This window comes from Lichenostomus cassidix, chromosome Z, assembly GCF_008360975.1.
Source record: "Lichenostomus cassidix isolate B80296 chromosome Z, HeHo_3.0, whole genome shotgun sequence".
Lineage (NCBI taxonomy): Eukaryota > Metazoa > Chordata > Aves > Passeriformes > Meliphagidae > Lichenostomus > Lichenostomus cassidix.
This window is the reverse complement of record NC_139511.1, coordinates 50,876,700-50,897,642: the sequence shown is the minus strand read 5'-3', so window position 1 is coordinate 50,897,642 and position 20,943 is coordinate 50,876,700. Positions and strand designations below refer to the sequence as shown.

Here is a 20,943-nt window from a genome sequence, read left to right as displayed (position 1 = left end):
TAAGTGTGAAATTTTTGCTTCTCTTCTGTCAACTTCAGTCTTTCCAGCTCTGCTGCTGTGGGTAATAATTATTGTGCTGTGTGGGATTAGTTCACTTCTTAAGTGATCATGCTGCTTCTAGTACGTTGTGCAGTATGGGGATTGTCTACATGAAGGAACTGCTAAATCATCTAGCCTATCTCAGTTCATAGCTGTTTCTCTGTTACTCTGTTGGGAGCTACTTACCAGAATCTGAAGCTGTACATATATGTGCACTTTAAATAATTTTAAATCTTTGTATCCATTGAACCTGTGATCACCTGTATATTCCTAATTAAAAAGTGTTTTCTCTCATCTAGTCAGAGCATTAACATGTAGTCTTCATAGTCTTAGCGGAGGTCTTGAACTCTCCTTCTCTTAAGCCCCTACCGCCAAAAGGTAAGCTTAGTTCATATGGCTTACTCCTATCTTTCCTTTAAATTAGCTAAATATACAAATAGATTCAAGATTCAAATGCACAGAAAAGATAAAGTAAATTTTTGATTCACTGCATAGCCAAGCTGGTGAACCAGGGTGTTCTGAAATATCTAATGTATGCCTGAAAATTGCAGTTCAAATTGCAGATTAGCAGAGTGTTGCCTTTTGGGTGCAATACTGTGTGGAGGAAAACATTTGTAAAAGTGCTAATACAGTATCAAATTATGTGAAAGGCTTGTGACACTACCATTCTGCTAAGCTGTTAAAAGTATGTCAGTCAAAATTTTTGCAGCACTGTTTAAGAGAGGGTCATGTACCTGGCTAAAGTAAACTTGGTCTTGGGACTACTGCTCAGTCTTGAGGTGACCAGAACTAAGGTAAAAGAGTCAGCTTGCAGCTGGCTGTGCAGTAAATAGCCAGTCTCACTGTTACAAACGAGTGGGATTCCAGTAGTAAAGCCAAAGGTGTTACTAATTCACTTTGTAAAAAGTGTGGTAGATCGTTTTGATAGTGTATACTTTCATTTAATAGAAGTTACAGGAATGTCAAGCTTTGTGACCAGCAGAATGACACACAGAATCTCTAGGAGTCTGAGTTCTCCATGGCAGAGTGGCATGTTTTCACAAGATCTCCCTGAAAACAGTATTTTTCGTTGAGAGAGACCTGTGTCAAGCTTGACATAAGTGTTAAATGCCCCTTCAAATTAGGGTAAGCTCTTGGTATCAAGAACAGAAAGAGACCTGCAGTGTAAAAGTAGTGAGTGGTTAAACAGTTTAAAAATTGGCATTTGCCAAATAGTGTATGCTGCTTACTCAGAATTCTTATTCATCACCTCAGAAATACTGTGCATTAACAGCTTAATAAAAAAGTCTTGGATACTCTGTATGCCTCAGTCTACTAAAGGCAGTTGTCTTTGCCTTCTGAAAGCACTTCTAGGAGGTGCTCATTATGAAAGCTCACTTAAGAAAAGCGAAACTGAATGATGTGATATTAACAGATCATAGTTAACCCCCTTGCTGTAGGGAGGAGTGCTCAACTGCATGGGTGGAGTGCATAAGTCCCCATGAGACATAGTAACACTTAACAGAGGTAACTTTTTGGCTCTTTAGAGAGGCACACACATCACCACCATCCAGTGAAAGTCCTGAAAAAGAGAGTAACTCCAGAAGCTGAAGTGACTCTAAAGAGCTGGAGGAATTCTTTTGAAAACACAACATGGCTTGGGGCACCTGCTTTTTAAATTTAATGTCCTTGCCATTTATTGGAACCTCTTAAGGTAATTCTTCCAGTATAATTTTCACTGTAGGTCTGCAAAAAGATGGTTTTTTTTCCTCTGATCAAGCATGCAAATATGCATTTGCTGTTATTTTAATGTCATCCATGGGCATAGACTGGCTGCAGAGGAGACAGAATTTCTGCTCTTGAGCATACCTATTTTAAATGGTGGTAAGGAAGAAGGGATTTAATATTTAACTGTTACTGTTTAAATATCCTGTATTGATTGGTATGAACATAGGCATCAGAAAATTGGGAGAATGGGGCGCCAAATAGAAAGGTGTCCATCTTCCTACACCCCTGCTAATCTGGAGTAACTTGTGAGGATTTTTGTATTACTGTAACATTGCTTGTTTAAGCAAACAAGTGCACCTGAGGCTGCTCAGATGATAAGAATTACTTGCCCTGATGTACAGTATGATGCTGGTACTGAAACTTATCAATGTTGTACAGAAGCTGTGCTTTCAGGGGAATATTAGATCAATTATCAAGTTACTATTCCTTTACTGTCAATAACAGGAGATTCTTTCTTTAAAATTAAATTAAATATTAATAAAATTTCAGTGATGAAAACTAAGCTTGAATATGTCTCGTACATTCCATTATTTTAGCTGTTATCAGCAGGAACTCTAGTACATATGATATTGCATGTCATTTGATGTTACTAAATTTGCCAAGTGCACTTATTACTGAAAACTATGTATTTCCTGAAAGAAGACTTTAGGGGAATGCCAGTGAATCAGAAGTTTCAGTTGACTACAGAAGCATGTTTGCTGCAGCAAACCTAAATTTTGTCACTTCCAAACTGTTGAAACTTCCCTTTCAGGACCAAAAACAATAGTTCTTTGTCTGTCTTGGCACCCTTTTGCCATTCTTGGGCCCATGTTCAAACAGCAGCTGTTATGTTGCAGCTTTATTAATAAGTAGTTACAGTTAGTACTGTTTAAAGCTGGAGTAAAGCTTTGTCCATTCCAGCCCAACACGCTTGATTAATTATAAACAAAGCAGATTGTTTCACTTTGACCAACCCAGTCTTTCTTTGCCTGTGTGTTCCAGTTATGTTTCGTAACAATTGCTTTGGCTTTGAAAATAGATATTATAATTCTCTGAAGAATGCATCCTTGTGGGGTGTAGGCCTGAGTATGTAATTGGACATGCTCTGAGCAGGAGGTGGTACTAAAGATCTTGCATCCTAGTCATTCTGATTCTAAGGTAAAAACCACATTTTTTATTTGGCAATTAATTATTCCTTGCTTGTGTTACAATATTTTCTATTTCCCAACAAAAGAATTCCTCTGTCTTTAAACAGTTTGTTATTAATAAGATGAAGTTTTTTGCCTCATTTTGGTGGTTCTCAGACATTCAGATGTAAATAACAGGTCTGGTTAAATTCTGTCTCTTTCAAGTTTTGCATTATTCTTGTGCTGTTCAAAAGTGCAGCATCTACTTATTTCCATTCTTGTTTCTACCTGTCCCCAAATATGCTAAGCAAGGTTAAGCAGAAAATACAGAATTTCTGTGTTTAGTGATATTAGTGAGTTTGGGGAAATCTGTTAGGTAAACCTGCCAATTTTGCAAAGTACAAAGAAAGTGCAAAGATAACATCTACTTAGACTACAGTTCCCATAATATAATCAAACAACATGTAGGACTTAAGGTTGGTGCAGGTATATCTAATTGATCTTCAGAGACTTACTGGGCTGGTTTGTGTTTTAATTCTTGAGAAGAGGCCATCATGCTGGCTAAGACACATCCTCAACAGATGGAGAGGGTTCAGCTGACAGTACTGGTCATACGTGGTCTCTCTTGGAGTATCCTCAGTAGACAGAACCTGGAGTAAAAAGCATGCTCCATTTTGGGTTTGAACTTGGTCATATGGGAAGAAATTCTGAAATACGTGGATATTTCTGGAGGCTGCAATTAGGAGAAAAACTTGTGTTACACTTGACTGGAAAGGTTTTCTGCCCTTGTTGATTTATACTGTCTTTATATAAAAACTCTGTCTTATACAGCAAATCTGCTGTTTTTCTTTACTGTTCTCAACTGTGAGGCAGATGTGAGTCTGGAATGCTTTTGGATGTAGATACTATAGCTTCACTTTTGTCATTTTTATGGCTGCTGCTTTTTCTATGTCTGAACTGGTCTATATGCAGATCTATTAGAGTATGAAGAGCTGGTGACAGAATATGCATTTTGTCACTGCCATGCAGAATGGTCAAGGTACAGTACCTTGCCTACTGTCAGATGGGAGTTTCCCTCCCATCACTTCACAACGGAATGAAGTCAGCTGCAGTTCAAAGCTGCAGTTCCAGTGTGCTGCAGTTCAAAGCAGACAACAGCAGGAACATGGCCATTCTCCTGAAGTCTTATGTCACACCCATATGCACACTGGGATTTCTGCAGGCAGTAACATCAGTGTTTCAGTTTGTCAGTTCTTTGCATGTGTAGCTTTCTCATGATGAATTATTCAGGCTACACTGCTGTGAGAGAACCAGCAATGGGATTGGACTTTAGCAGTATGTAGGAAATATGAGTCTACAAAATAATTGCTGACGTACACACTGAATGTGTTTCTGCAGTTGCCTGGACTTTTCATAGTACAGTGTGCAGTGAAGGCACAAGTTATTACAGAAAGGGCTCTGTAGCTTATACAAAACAGATGTGCTGTCATGAAATGAGAGAATTTGGTTACTATCGAAGTTGTGAGTTAAATAGGCACTAAACTGCTTGTTTTATTATACTGTTCTCTAGCTAATGCTTATTACAGGGAGGTTGTGTTGGTACCAGCACTGCACTGGCACCCTTTATCTTTCTACACCTCTGGAAGAAAAGCAACGTGAGACCAGAATGTTGTCCCAAAGCTTACTGTACAGCCTAATAGGGACCAATAGTATTACAGTTCTGTGTAAAACTCATGATAACGTTTATCTTCAAGGTCCTGAACATTTTAGGGCCTAGATCCTTTGATTTGCTTTCTTGTAATGTGCTAAAAGCAGCCTTTTGTGGGCTGTTTTCTGAACAGTTTCCAGATTTTCCTTCAAGGGGCAGGGTAGGTCAGCTTATTGTAGAGACCTGTGCTGTGCTTGAAGTTGTTTTTCCTATTACACAGAGGGCGTTGGCTTTCAGCAAATAAAAGCAGTCTGTTTCTTTTTGCATCAGTGAACAATGATAGTGTGGAGGTTGTTTTTGTATTGACAGATGAGTTTAATACCTTTACCAATGTTGTTTGCTAATATTGTATGTAATATCAGTTAATATTTTAATTTTCAAAGATGAGCTTTCTTAAAGCTGCATTTCATAAAACACTTTTACGAACTCCTAAGTAAGCCTGTATAAGCTTAGTGTTATGAATAGAGTAAATGACTTATTTCAGATGAAATATGTCTGTGTCATTACCTCATGACTTTTAATGGGTTTGGTAGGCTTTAACTAAAACTTTGTTTCTCCTGATGCTTCCCAAAGTGTGTACACATACAGGGAAAACTAGTTTGGTGAGAGCCTACTTGATACATAACCTGTACATGAAGAAATTGTGTGCCTATTCATCTGCGTGGTATATAAAACTACTTTTCATGATGGCTTGTATGTTTGCAGACTAATGACTGAGCAGCTAAATGTTGGACATAGTACTACAGACAGATGTGCCCAATTTTCTCTATGTCAGGTATCAAGTTTTTGTAAAGCTAAATTACACTGAGCCCAACTACTTGTTAGATGAAGTTCTAAGGAATTTGGGCCAGAACATTTGTCAGGCTGATTTGGTACTATGTCTTTGGACAATCTTAACTGGAAATGACTGTGTTCTTAGTTGATTCACTGTTTTGAACTGGCTGAGAAGTGTGACATCAAAATAATTTCTTCTATCTCTGTTACAATTTCTAATTTGCTGTCATCTATTCAGAGCTAAATGTCATTGTTACTAGCATACTGTGTGGCAAACTTTATCCTCACTAAGCAATGTGTCTCAAATGTAATTATAAAGGCTAAAGGTAAAACTGCTCTGGTTTTAATTGTCTACCAAGAAAAGGAGGTTTCTATGCCCAGGGACTGGAGCAGAAACAGGGTAAGGGTTACTGTTGGTCTTTGACCAATAGTAACCTCCACCCGTGTCTGTTTCCTTTTCCCTATTTCCCTCTAGTGGTCACACAAGATACTGAATTGAGCAGGTTAAACAGATGAACTGGTACTAACACGAAAGTAATATGAAGTGCATGACAACTTAATTTTCCTAGTCCTGACCTGTTAGAACACAGACTACTGTGAAACCTTGTGACAGGAGGACATACGCTCATGTTTCGAGTTGGTGATTCACTAAGGTTTTAGAAATTATCTGAATTTTTAGCCTTTAAATATCCAAATGTATCTTTTATATGAAACACACAAAGCTCATGGCGTAATTTAAGTTTGCTTATGAAGTTTTCTGTGTGGGATCTGCTTTATATACATATCTTTGCCCTTCTGTACCTGGAACTAGGTCTTCTGTCTAAACACTGAAAGTATTCAGATTAATTTATCCCTTTAGCATTTTGCTTTATATTGTATTAGACTTGTTCTTAACCCATGAACTGAAAATTACAGAATTGTGTCGTGCTAATCTTCATAAAACAATTAATGTTTTCTTATAACTTTTTTAAAATCTTGATACAGCCATTGTGTATCAAGTATTTAATAGAATTGCTAAGATTGAGAAAGACCTTCCGTATTACCATGTTCATTTGTCAACCCAGCACCATCACCATGTTCACCTCTGAAAAACCATGTCCTCATGTGCCATGTCCACATGGTTTTCAAACCGGTATTTTCAGATGTGGTGACTCCACCATTTTCCTGAGCAGTATGGTCCAGTGCTTTACAACCCCTTCCACGAACAAAATTTCATAATATCTAAACTAACCCTCTGTGGCTGCAACTTGAGGCCATTTCCTCTTGTCCAGTCACTTGCTGCTTGGAATAAGAGACTGCTACCCATCTCACTACAGCCTCCTGTCAGGTAGCTGTAGAGAGTGATGAGGTCTCCTCTGAGTGTTGCCTTTTTGGCTGGTAGAAATATGAAGCAGACACAGCAGTAAAAGGAAAAAGGGTATTACCTTGGTTTAATAGGATCCTAGGTGCACAACTCATCAAAGGTGAAAACATGCCAAGAAGGCCACCCCCTACCAAATGTATACAATTTTATGGACCTCACAAATTAGCATATCTACCTAAAATCCCCCAATAAGAGACTTAATAGATGAAGTAATTGTCCCTCTATTTTAATTATCCCCCTAAATGAGATGACAGCCTAGTTTACAAAATGTATTCCTGAGAGAGAGACTCCATCCAAGGTTGGAGCCTCTAGTTCTGAGATAGTATAGAGCCATTGGCCTCTCACTGTGAGCGGTCTTCCTGCTTTGCAAAACCCACAAACTAAGCTAAATATGAGTTTACAAGAATTACAAACATGTGGGACTAGGTACAAGGAGTGTGTGTAGAGGGTACAAGGGAAGGGAAAGGGTATAAAAGTGTATAAAAAGGGGTATAAAAAGAAAAAACAAAAAATCGTTGGGCATCATGAGCATCCTTTTTTCCAGGCTGAGCAAGCCCAATTTTTTTCAGCCGCTCCTTATCAGACTTGTGCTCCAAACCCTTTTCCAGCTTCATTTGGCTTAAGATCTTGCAAATACAGCTTCCTGTGTAAGTTGAGGCAGATATCTTGGAAGAGTACAAGGATATTTTTAATTTCTGTTAATTACTATTAATCTCTATTAATTAATTATTTAATCTCTAAGTCATGTAGAGACAATTTTAGAAAGCCAAAAACATAGCTAGAACTCAGTCTGGTCATTGCTGTATAAGATAATAAAATGTTTTTCCAAATACATTACACAAAAGGAGGGCCAGTGAAAATCTCCATCCTGTATTGGACATGTGGATGGGGAGCATTGTCACCAAGGATGAGGAAAAGGCTGAGGTACTTAATGCTTTCTTTACCTCAGTCTTTAACGGAAAGACCAAATATCCTTGGGGCAACCAGCCCCCTGAGCTGCCAAACAGGAATGGGGATCAGAACAGCCTCCCTGTAACCCAGGAGGAAGTGACCTCCCATGTCACTTAGACACTCACAAGTCTATGGGGCTGGATGAGGTTCACCCAGCAGTGCTGATGGAGCTCATGTAGAAGTTTTCCAAGCCACTCTCCATCACTTACCATCAGCCCTAGTTAACCAGGGACATCCCAGATAACTGGAGGTTGGCAGGTGTGGTGCCCATCTACAAGAAGGGTCAGAAAGAGGATCTGGGAAATTACGGCCTGTCAGCCTGATCGTGGTAACCTCAGTGCAGGGGAAGGTTATGGAACAGAAGTATCTTGAGTGTGACCAGCACATGCATTTGTGAAAGGCAGGTCCTGCCTGACCAGCCTTATCTCCTTTTAGGACAGGGTGACCTGCTTAGCATATGAGGGAAAGACGGATGATCTGGATGAGAGGATAGAGTGCACCGTCATTCAGTTTGCAGGTGACAAGTTGGGTGGGAGTGTTGATCTGCTGGAGTTAGGAAGGCTCTTCAGGTTGGACATCAGGAAGAATTTTTTCACTGGAAGGGTGGTCAGGTAGTGGAATGGGCTGCCCAGGGAAGTAATGGAGCCACCATCCCTGGAGGTGGCTTTGTGTTATGGTACAGTTGACAGGGTAGTGTTGGTTCAAAGGTTGGACTCTGTGATCTTGGAAGCATTTTCCAACCTTAATGATTCCGATTATTTTCTGCCTGTCATGCAGAACGGTTGATTTTGTACTTACAAAATTATGCCTTCAGAACGTTATATCAAATATGTTCATCTTTTGTTTAAAAATAAGATCACCTTTGGACAGAATTATTGCCTAGATAATTTGAGTTCAGCATATCGAATCTTTACATTGTCGAATTGATGTATGATTAGAAATAGGCATAAAGCTTCTACTGATGGTAGAATGCTGTTGCATAAAGAGCTTTTAGACCAGACTGGGCCTTGTTTTTAAGCAAACATGGTTTTGACTCAGTAGAAGGACTGGTTTTTATGAATCTTCAGCCCTGGACAATGTCAGGAATCTGAAACTGTATCAAGAATGTGACAAAATTTGCATGTCTTGGAGTCCCTTGTTTCATATAACATTTTTTGTTCAAGTGTGTAATAGGTGCAGTGAGCCTCCCTTGCTTTGAGGGAAGTACGTATTGAGAACTGACAAAAACAAGAGCTACAGCAAGAAGGAAATAAGAATAGGTTTTGAAAGTGAAAAAAGTTGTGTTATATATAATAGGGTGTGAGATGCAAAACAAGAAATGTATTAAAAGTAAACCCTTATTTTCCCCCAATTTTTTGCAAATTACTGTTACGAGATCTCAGTTTCAACAGCATGTGTTCTCATGTATTTCCTTAGGGTGTAAGATAGTTTTCCTTAAATTCTTTTTCAAATATATTATGAAATTTGACAATTCCAACTTTCTTTGTCGTCCAATGCTTGCTGTGTATTACATCAGGGGTATGCCAACCATTTCACAGTGATTTCTGTTCTGGTGGCTAAATGAATGTTTAAGGATTGTGTGGAGGGAAAAAAAATCTGTTTCTGAGTTTAGCAGTGACAAGGTAACTGTTAATTGCACTGGGTGAACAAGGGACTTAATGATTTTGTGGATTTTGCAGGAGCATTTGCTTTGGTAGTTTTCTTATTTCTAAGAAGCATGGGTGCCTAAGCATATTTATCTGCTGCTAGATACATTCTGCGTTGCTGTAAAGCTTTTTGTAGTCCATTTCTTCTAGTACAAGTGAAAACCTTGCCTGCACCTGTACTTCAAATCCTAGGGTTTCTTGTTAGGAAAATGTTTGATCTGATTAAGCAGAGTGTAGGCCTTTCAAGTCCATATCCAAAACAGGCTCAAGCTTGCACAAGTACCTTTTCACAAACGTGAAAAAAGCCCCTATTGCTGTTTGACCATGCTCTTTCGAAATCTCATTATTGTCAAGATTCTTAACCATACCACTGATGGTAGGTAGATGTTTTTCTAGTTCTACAGAGGGGATATTAATATAATACTTAAATACCTTAGGCTTAAAAATACACCTAAACCAACTATTGGACTAATTCCTTCTTTGCCATTTTGAAGTATAAGTAAGATATTGCCTAAATACCTGTTAACTGCGCACACGGGGTGTGGTTTGGTCCTCGCTGCTCGGTGCCGCTGTTGAGACGGGCTGGGTTATCCTTACGTGCTGAGTCCCGGCAAGGCGCGGGCTTTCCCTCCACCTAGTGGATGCTCCATGGGAGAGCCGATTCTCGGACTGGTGCAGCAGCTTTTCCTGCTGCCTCTTGGCTCGTCTGCCTTAGCTCGCAATTGTGCATTAACCCTGGTAGCACTGCCTTTTGAACTTTACACATAGCAATAATGTAATAATATTTATTATAATTGTTATGCAATTTTTTATAACTGCTAAAAAGAGCAGTGTGACATGTGCTTGCAATTAGGATCAGAACTGTTCTTATTTAAAGGCACAGTTGCACAAGGGTTAGCCTTAAGCCAAGATCAGGCAATGTGTAATGAAATTGACTCGTTGTTTAAAATCTGTAACTATTCCCACTATCTTTTAAAGCATGAAAACAATTAAGAGCACTTACTTCAGTGCATTGGGAGCTAAGGGCAAAACATCAGTGCATTTTCTGCCCATGTCTAATAGAATGGAGTTTACTAGTTTTCCATAGGAATACAGAACTTACCTGTCCCTGTCCTGACAGCCCAGATTCGTGGGGGGGTAAATGTAGTCTCTCCCAGTCTCATTTGTAGTCTCCTGACCCAGCAGTACAAGCTGCTTTAGTTTTATTAGGAAGTACACTAAGTATTGCAGTTATTGTCATCTTGGGTTTTGGCACTTATGCTCAGTGAAGAGATTTATTTTTATACTTATTTTTCACCGTGGAATCCCTGGGCTTTTCTCCTGTGGACGTAATATGTGTATTGACTATTGAATTGCAACATGTATCACTGCTGGAGGAAAGTTATGTCTACATGTCTTTTCCTGGCTTTGCAGTTGTAAAAAAGGTCATATTAGAAGCTCTTTAAAGGTCTATTAGAAGTAGAAGCTCTAGATGACTACTTCTTTCATTTTAAGTAGTCATCTGCAGTGTGCTTGGGAGGGCTGTGGGGAGGGAATCGTCATCCAGCTGCTCTGACCTGGATTCTGGAATTTCTATTTTGGCCTTCTGGTTGCAACCACCTTGGGTTTGCAACTTTAAATTTCCATTGTCAGCAGCTTCAGAACAATTGAAAAATCAGACCTATAGTCACATGATAATTATATCTTTAACTTCAGTCCCTGAAATGCATCCTGTACTGCCCTACCTGTAGTGTCTGTTGTGTTATTGCTGTCTGCAGTCATCTACTGCAAGGGTAGTCCTGCCTTGGCTCATCCTAGCACTAACACATCTCTCTGAAGCATTTGCAGCAAGTCTAAAAATTGCCTTTGGAACATAGTTGTTTTACAGAGCTTATCTACCTATTTTCCACCAAGCCTTTCTTAGTATCTTCCAGCTCTTTCCTTTTGTACTACTGCTTTTTTCTGTACTCTGTTTTTTCATAAGATGTTGTGGCTTGATCTCTTGGCTGTTTGAGTAGGATTTTTTACAAATACTATAGAGAATGGGATTAGAGTCACTGTGTCCAAATATCTGTTTCATCACCTTCTAGGGTAAGCGGTATGCCTTAGAGGGAGGAGCTGCCTGCTGCTTGTGTTATGTAAAATAATAAATAATTTATAATGCTGACTGAATATATCTGCCTTGGTGGACAGACGTACATTCAGGTGCTTCACTGGCGCTAAACTGAGACATGATCAAAATAATTCCTTGAAGACATGTGAGAATAATTTTCTTAATTTGATTTTTTTTAAGTGGGAGAACTTTGCTGTGAGTCTGTGCTTTACTCAAGCATACTATTTTCCACTTAAGGATCAATGCAAGCAGTGACGGAGATCTGCAATATGATTCTAAAAATACTTACTTTTTTATTGAAAGCAGCTTTTCTGACATACTGCCTTGTTGCTGATAGTAGCATCTGCTCCAATTAAAGGATCACATGAAGCTTTGGGTCATGTGGCTCTCTCCTCTTGTCTGTTGTAACAAAAGGATTAATGGATTTCGTGCATTGCCTTAGAAATCTGAAGGTGTTGCAATTACTATCAAATGCCAGTTTTAATGTAGCTTTGAAGATGTGATGTGTGCATGGGACTTCAAAGAACTGCATCTTTTTACTGAGCATGGCGATTTAGCATTAGTGCTTGATGGTATGAATTGATACAACTTCTACAAGTAATTTTGTTTTCAAGCAGAGACTATTGGTTTCTATCATATGAACTCTACCTGCTTTTCAAATTTTTATCTTGGGAAATTAAAATTTGTATAAACAGAAGAAACTTGGGTCTACATTCCTCTTCTCAATGTAATTGATTATTTCTGCAGTGAATAGTTAATGATGATCTGCTTTGCAAGACATAAATGCGGCAGTGACCTGCTCTCGTTTAGATGTTGCGGTAGTAGAATGGTGGGGCTTTGCATGATTCATGCTTTCTTTGTTTGTATTCATCTGCCTGCATGTGTCTGTTGTGAGCAGGATGGCTTGTCTGTGCATCAGTTAGAAATGAGTACCTATTTTCTGGTTCTTGTGAAAAATAAGTAGTCTCAATGTAATTTTTTTTTTCCTCTTGGTTATTCGAACATAATTGCCTGACACAGTTTTGTGAACGTGGTCTGTAAATGCACATGCTTTTGATTCATTTTGTGTGCTGTTCAGGCTGGTCTTAATGCCTGCTGAATTTGCTTCTCAATTGCAAATAGTTAATTATGTTGCAACTTTTTATTGGTAGACTTTGCAAGCTGACAGCTGTATCCGTATAATCGCGTATGCTGTTATGTGTACAATTCTGTAGCATGGATAGACTGTTTAGTGGAATTAATAATCACAAGCATAAATGACAGACAAATAAATACACTGCTGAAAAGGTACCTTAAAAAGATTGAGCTTACATATTGATATGGAAAGAAGGGTGGGGCTTTTTCTTTCGCCTTCGGCTTTGTTTTGTGAACTAAATTAGCTGAGTATTGACTGTATGCATAATAGTGGAAGAAAAGGATTTAATTCAGATGTAGACTATAAGCCATCAAATTTTCTACTTATGAGTTTGCATCTATTCTTAGAAGTTCTAAAGTAGGACTATTAAGGTATGGCTTTGATTAAATCTCACATAAGAATTCCAGAAATTTCACTTCCAAAGCCGAAAGCAAGGTTTTGAATAGGTGTATCTTTCTCACTTAAAGGAGAAAACAATCAGAGAATGCTTGCTATCCTTAGTTAAAATACTCTAACCTCAATGAAATTGATACTTTGGCTACATTTTAAAATTTATCTGCTCTTTAAGCCATATCCTATTGAAATGAAATTTTATCATCTTTCCTAGTGTATACAACTTGCAGAGAAAACGAAATGAATTTTCACTGTCAATATTGAATCATCTTAAGATTTTTGGCATATGCTTAATAAATACTGAAGGTACTGATTAAATAGTGTAGTCTTTTTATATTTGTGTTTAAAGGAAATTTTAAAAGAAATTTTTCGAAGTGTTGGGTGACTTATGCTTATTAAATGCTTTTAAAAAAAGCAGTCATATGCCCAAACTCTTACTTGTAACTCAGACATACATACTTAGTCCCACTTTGTCCAAATTCTTAACCAACAATTCAGAGAACTCTTTACCTTTCTCCTTGCTTTTCACTTAACCACACTCTCCTGCCTTCCCAAAGCCTATACAGCTTTCCATTTTTCCATAAAATATACAACAGCTGGAATTTCATCATTGCTTCTTGTTTGTTCTATGCCATTTGTTTTGTCTCCCCTTCTCAACACCCATTTGAGTTTCTGTGCTACTGCAGAATTTATTTCTGTCAAAAGTCCTTCACAATGTTGTCTCTGTCTACTTGATCAAACTCGTCTACTAACAGTATTTCATATATTATTCTGAACCATCTGTTTATTGCTTACATTCTTTATGAGGATTTTTCATCTCCTTTGCCATGCGCAAGTAATTTACATTAACATTTAGACAATTTATTTTCCTCCAGTTCTTCAGTATCTAATTCTGTTTGGCTTACAAGGAAATTTGTCAAACTTATTTGTAGAGCTTTTAAATGTTATTGTAAGCAAGAGATGTTTTTCTTTTTTCATTATTCAATTAGTTACTATTACCATCTCCTTTCTCTTAGTGTCTTACCTTGTTTTATGTATACTTTTGTTCTCAGTAAAGAAATCATTTCAGTGTACTATAGACAACTTCGCTAAAGAAACCTGAAACAGGATAAAAAATGATAGCAGTAGTTGCCTGGTTTTCTTTGATCTCTGTTTTGTTGCTTTTAAAAAGAAAATTGTATTTGTATGATTGAAAGGATTGACTGAAGCTGATTGTCTTGAGACTGAACCATGTTAATCCCCCAGTTAATTATAGAGCAATGTAGATTTTTTAATAGGCTGTATGAAAATTACTTGTTAGGAATTACATAAACCAAAATAATGAAACACTGTCCCTTTTTTAACTATTAAATATATATTGCCATGTCTTTTTGGGGACACATAATTTGTTGTAGGTAACAAATTATTTTGCAAATCACTATGATAATGAAAAATAAGTTTATAATAACTTTACAGATGCTACATCAACATCTTAGATGCAGGCACAGTTTGAGTTATTTAAACTTCTACTGCAAAAAACCAAGTGGGTGGGTATCAGAGAAAATTACATTAGTCTTGTTTCCATGATTTGTCTTTTATCAAAAGCCTCAGCACTTCAATTTTGCCTGTGGTTTGCTTTCTAGACTGAATCTGGCTATGGATCAGAATCAAGTTTGCGACGCCATGGCTCCATGGTGTCTCTTGTCTCTGGAGCAAGTGGATACTCTGCAACATCCACCTCGTCATTCAAGGTTGGTGCAAAAATTTTCTTGATATTTGTGCATAAACAATTTGTAACTGGAAATTATATGAAGACTCATTCACGTAATGATGGAAAATATAGAAAACATTTTGTTTACTCTGAGTGTCAGTAGTCCATCATATAATGATGAACAGATGATACAGGAAGCTCTCTCATGCTTCTGTGCAATTGTCTCTTTGAAACTGTGGTGTCATCTTCTGTGGCAAGAAAAATCAAACTTGTGAATGTGTTCATTGACTTTTTCTAGTGTACTCACCAGAATATCCTGGGCACCAAATGAAAACAAATACTAATTCTGTAACTTAATAAGTATGAGTTAGTACTGGTTGACAAACTATGGCTTTCTTTGTGTCATGCATATGAATGTTTAATGTATAAACTGAGTGTGTTGTACTTCTGGGAGAGCAGAAGAGGAACAACTTGTGAAAAGGGAATAAGGATTGGAACAAAGATCTTAAACTAGAGCTGGCTGCTTTCAGGCAAATAGGCATAACGCTGGTAGCATGCAAGATCATGTCTTTAATAAGCTGTTGTGGAGTGCTCTGAAGTAGCAGATGCAGTCAAGAGAAAACATTGAGACCAGTGAAAAAATGAGTAAGAACACTTAGATGTGGTTTCTTCTGATAATAACAGTATTTCATAATTGCTGATATCCAAAATGCCCTTAGTGCACTTCATGCCTGCAGAAATATTTTTTAAAATTAAATCCTAATTTTAGTACATCGAGCTATTATTGAGTGCGTAGAAACATTTCAGGCTTTTTTCTTTTGTGTTTTCAGAAGGGCCATAGCTTGCGTGAGAAGCTTGCAGAAATGGAAACCTTTAGAGACATCTTGTGTAGACAGGTTGATACTTTACAGAAATACTTTGATGCTTGTGCAGATGCAGTTTCCAAAGATGAACTCCAGAGGGATAAAGGTAACACTGTAACTAAAACTCTTCCCTCAAAAGTATTTAGCTCTTTACCTCGTAAATCTCAATGCAGTTACAATATAATTTAATCTCATAAATAAAACACATATCTTAAATTTACTCTTTAGTAAAAGGATCAATCATTTGCATAAATGCATAAACATGTTAGCTATTTTTACTTTAGAATTCAGATTTGCTTAAAAATCTACTTCTTGTTAACCTGTAGCTGTCAACTGTACAAAAGAAATGCTCTTCTAAAGTGTTTTATGTTATAGAATACAAATTGCTAACCCTCATTAATTACATTCATCGCTGTCTCTACCTGTTATTTTGAAAAACAGCTGTGATATTAGCTTTGAGAGAAACAATACATTGTTTTAAAAAAATCAAAAGTGCTGCCTTAAGTAATGCTTCTGAGATGTATTGGTGGGAAATAGAGCACTGAATGCACACTTGAGACCACACTAGACTAAGCTGTGGATGTCTACATATCTCTAAATAGCTTCTATCAGGGCACAGCTTGTTGTCATATCTGTGCACTCTACTGAGACATTTATATTCATCCTTGTGTTTGTTCTGGCAATCTGAAACTTTCGGTAGTAATAATACACCAGAGAAGTGCAATTCCACTTTTTTTTAAACTTTTCAGTGTAGAAGATTAGACAGCTGCTGAATCATGGCTCCCTACTTATCAATTTGTAAACCAAAATATGCTGCTCTTACTAGAGAATTGGGTGCTAAACTTCAGTGCTGAGCAATGTTAAGATTTTGATGTTAACTGACATTTACACTGGTAGTGATTTTGGGTCAAAAAACCCCACAAACCCAAAAGGGAGGGAAGGTTCATGACTGTTGTTACAGAAAAAAGTGCTGGCTAGCCCTGAAGACTCTCTTTATTCTTTCTTGCTCATAGTACTGGTAAAGCTTTCTCAATCCCATAACACACTCTCTCTCAAATTTAGTGGTAGAAGATGATGAAGATGATTTCCCTACAGTACGTCCTGATGGAGATTTTGTACATAACAGTAACAGCAGTAAGGAAAAATGTAAGTGTGTCCTAATTTTTTCGTTGATGAAAATTAGAATAAATGGTATGGTGGTAAGTCTGGTATGAGGCAGGTATTTATGCTCTTTTCTTTTCTTATGCTCATTTTCTATGCTCATAAAAGGGCTTATGCTCTTTTCTTAGGCTCATTTAAGCAGAAAATGGCAAGAATAGTTATTTAAGTGTATGTGAATGGAAGTTCTTAGTCATGTTATAACTCTTCAGCAGCTTTTATGATTCTCTGAGTTATTCTTAATTCAAACAAATACTAATGCAAGCTGGTCAAGCCAGAATTTCCTATTCCAAGTCTAAAGCCATTGTCACTACAAAATGCTGTTGAAACAACTGAATTATTCAGGTATTGGGAACTGAGATTTTGTAACAGGTTATTGCAAATGTTACCTGCTTTAGGAGTTTGGTGGAGTGCAGTGCTTTTCTGCTTGGGGACATTCCACTATGATTTTCCCGAGTACCATAGCTATGTAGTGGTTAAGACAACGCTGTTAATGATTCTCCCTTATCATAATTTTAGTCCTTTTCATTGTTATAATGAACAGAATTCTGATTTTTATTCTTATCATAAATGAACTAGTTGTTGTACTCACTGCATCCGTGCAGCAAATGTGAAGAACTCCTGCAAGTCTTGCTGTTCAAGAAATCTGATATTTCTGGCCTGGAGGAAGTTGTGTATGCATTTAAAGTTTATTTGTGTTCTTAGCTCTTCATGTGTTTTCTGACTGAAATATTTTTGTGTTTATGCTCTCTACTTGTTGACAAGTCAGTTGGTCCTAAGGTATTTCTTAGACTTGATTCACAGAACCTGGAAAAGTTGCACCTCCAATTGCATGTGTGATGGAATCTCCCGAAGTACTCAACAAAAATGTTTTTAAAAGTGTAAATCTTTTCATCAAGAACCTGGAAAATATAGGGCAAAATAAGCCTTTTTCTCTCTTCTGTTTCCTTTTTAATTGGCTGTTGTTCCCATGTATTACATATTTCCTTGTATTTAAGTGCTTTTCTACAGCATAGCCAAAACTGTTGTGATGGAAGAGGAAAGGAAGGGAAATTAAAGGAGCTCTTTAGGATACTTCCAGAATTTGTCACATAAGTAGATTTTTCTGCTGAGGGTTAATTGTAATGCCGATTTCAGAGGTTATGTAGCTGAAGTGGCTGAAGTTTTGAAGCAAGTGTAAGCAAGTGTATGGTTCCACTAACCCTAATGTCTATATGAAACTGTGCTTTTTTTTGAGAACTGTTAAGTCAGATTTCAGAAAACTGAAAAAGCCTTCTTAACAAATGTTAAGTAAGAGTTTAATTTTACTGCGTGATTCATTTTGGATGAGATGTCTTTGTCAAACTTAATTTTTGTACTGTCATGTAGGAGTTTCAGCTTCATTTACCTGTAGAAAATTTTTTCTTTTCTACATTGTTCTGGTGCATCTGCTATATACATGCGTACAGTATGGGTAAGGTCATTAGGAAGTCTGTATTTTTATTACAGCTGGTCATCAAGCCTTTGGGAACTTAGATGCTAAGAAATTGGTACTTGGTATTATGGACACCTTTATATAAACTCACTCATTATGGCTCACTACAGGAAATAATTCTGCACCCCCTTGCCTTTTGCAGAAGTTATAATTCTAGTTATTATGACTCCTGTATGCCATTAAATGTACTTTCCATCAATTATTTCTATGAAAATATTTATCCCCATTTCAGTTTTTCTGTGTCTGTTTGATTTCTAACAGCTAAATTCATTAAATATTTAGTAGCTGAGTGCTGCAAAGCTTGATTAGAAATGAAAAATTAAACTCTCTGCCCTCAAGTGGAATTATAAGTGATGCAGTGGGGGAATTAGATATTGAGACAGCCATGCTCATGTATTGGGCAGAAAAAAATTTCAGACTAACAGTCAATGAACGATTTATCTTCAACTTCACCCTTTTTTAAAGCTTAGCCTTAGAGCAGCTGTTAAAATTTGGTTTTTCAAATTTCAGGTTCTCTTCTTGAAGCTTCTGTCCAGTCTTGGAAGGACTGTAGCAATCTTTGTAACTGTGGCGGAGAAGCGGTTGCCTGTTTATTCTGAGACTGTTCTCCCCTCAGTGTTTCATGAAGTGAGGCATAGGTTCAACCTCTTAATTTAGCTTACTGTGATATGGAGGAGTGTTTAAGCCTACTGTTCAAACTACTAGTGTACCAGTCTAAAGCTTAAATAATTAGGTTTGAGACTGACCTAAGGGACCATATTCACATTGTCGATTGCAATTTGTTCTCCATGTGGGAGGAGGAAGTTAAAGGGATTATGGACATTTGAGTACTGCTCTGAAGATTATATGGATAAGGAAACTTTCTTTTCCATGTTCTCTAGGATCTTTAAATGAAGAGCCAGGTACAGTACTGTGAAGTTGTTTAAATACATTGGTCACTTTCCAATTAAAAGATCTGGTGACTGGAACCATGATCAGTTATATAAAACACCAAGGTATGGTATCTGGCTGATGCGTATTTACCCACTGGGATCTTATATTCAGGAATGGAGAATCTTGATCTCAAAGTGTTCCTATTCATCCCCTCTGGAAAGGGAACATATTTGGATTAAAATTATCTAAGAATAGGAAGAGAAGGTGTAACCTACTTAAGGAACCTACTTGAATATGTAAGATGTCGTTTGTACTGGAGCTATAAAGGTGAAAATGGTACAAAGGCTGAAGGAGAGAAATTTAATGTAAAGTGGAGGTTTATGTTGGATTTTTGTGCTTTGAATGGAGGAAGAATATTTGCCAAGATATTGCTGAAAAACTGAGATTGTTCTTAGAGGAAAACTAATCATATTGGTCCTATTGCTATTCCATAGAAGATAACAACAGTAGGTATCAATAAGTGGGTCATGGACAAAAATGTTTGTTTTTCACTAAGAATTAGTTTAGTGACATAAAATGTTAAGGGGGCATAAAATGGAAAAGATGAAAGAGCATCTTTCTACTTCCTGTCTTTAGAATACTTTCCTGTTTCACTGAAAAACAGATTTGATATAGCAGTGGGAAAGTTTTACAAGCAGAATCTTGGGAACAAGAAGGGAAAACACCTATCCTAACAGGTGTAGGAGAGAAAAGCTAAAGAGCTATTGAAGGCTAAAGCATGGTGTGAAGAATTCCTTGTATGAAATGTAAGAGAAAATAAATCAGAAATAGAGGACAGGATGGAATAATGAAAAAGGAGCCACTTGGAAGATGTTGAAATTGAAGTTAAGGTGGGACACAAATTATCCTGCTTTTCTCAGTTGACAACATGCAATTTGATCACCAAAGGGCAGTTGCAACAGTAAGAACACTTTTGTGTTAGTCTTTACCTTTAAACATAGATCTTCAGATGCCTGATTTAATTTTGAAAAAATTAATCTCTAGCAGACATGAAAAAAGTGTAAAAAAGGAATCAGAAAGATGTTCAGCCTCTCCAAATAGAAAATCTCACAAGTACTTCTAAAGTGCTGAAGCTCAGTTGTTCCTGAGTTAAGAGTTGAGGTCATCTCCCAACATGTTCAGAAAGACAGATATTTCCTGTTATTAGGAATGAATCAAAATACTTGTATCCATCATAAGGAACCTACTGAGTGATCATCGCTTCAAAGAAATAGGTTTTACATCCTTCTGCAACACATTCAGTTTTGCCCATAATTGTAATGACTGAAAGGAACTGTGGGCACTGACTTTAAGTCTGCAGCTCTGCATCTATCACAGCTACTCTAAAACTAGTCATTAAAGAGAGGCTTAGAACATATGATGACTAAAGCTGTATGGAAGTGTTAATGAGATGTGGCTGAGACCTAGAAGGGGACAAAAGCTCTTTCTTTTCCAGGAAAGAGGCTGTGTTGCTATGTTTCCCTTAAATTGTACCACAGAGATTTCTGGAATTACTTAGATAGTGTTTCAGCTAGTGGCAGTTTCTTCAGCATGTGTACATATTTCCTAATTGAAAGAGAAAAATCTTATCTGTAAGCATTATAGCTGTGCTGTTAGGCCTGCATGTGAACATATAGCCTGCACCAACAGGAGAAATTATTAGTGTAAAACCAGTTTTTCTCAGTTGTGAAGTTTTTCTCAGTTGTTTCCTGTATAATTTTAATATAAAATATGTAATTTTAATTGTTTTCAGTGGAGCCACTGCATTACCTCCTTGCCAGCTTATACCACTTTTCAGTCTCAGTCTCCTCTGTGTTCCCTCAGCAGCTGTTGGGAAGGGAGAGCTTCTCTGCTTAGTATAATTTTGAAATA

The 20,943-nt window shown here is 37.3% G+C and overlaps 1 protein-coding gene across 2 annotated transcripts in view; it reads left to right on the top strand.

Annotated features, from left to right (window-relative positions):
• Positions 1-20,943, top strand: part of CERT1 (ceramide transporter 1) — an 80,313-nt gene that overhangs the window by 34,748 nt on the left and 24,622 nt on the right. For both annotated transcript variants that reach the window (XM_085042783.1, XM_085042784.1), the window contains exons 4-6: positions 14,597-14,704; positions 15,495-15,633; positions 16,590-16,673. In XM_085042783.1, coding sequence (XP_084898909.1) covers positions 14,597-14,704; positions 15,495-15,633; positions 16,590-16,673 — 331 coding nt within the window. The remainder of the gene's footprint in view (positions 1-14,596; positions 14,705-15,494; positions 15,634-16,589; positions 16,674-20,943) is intronic.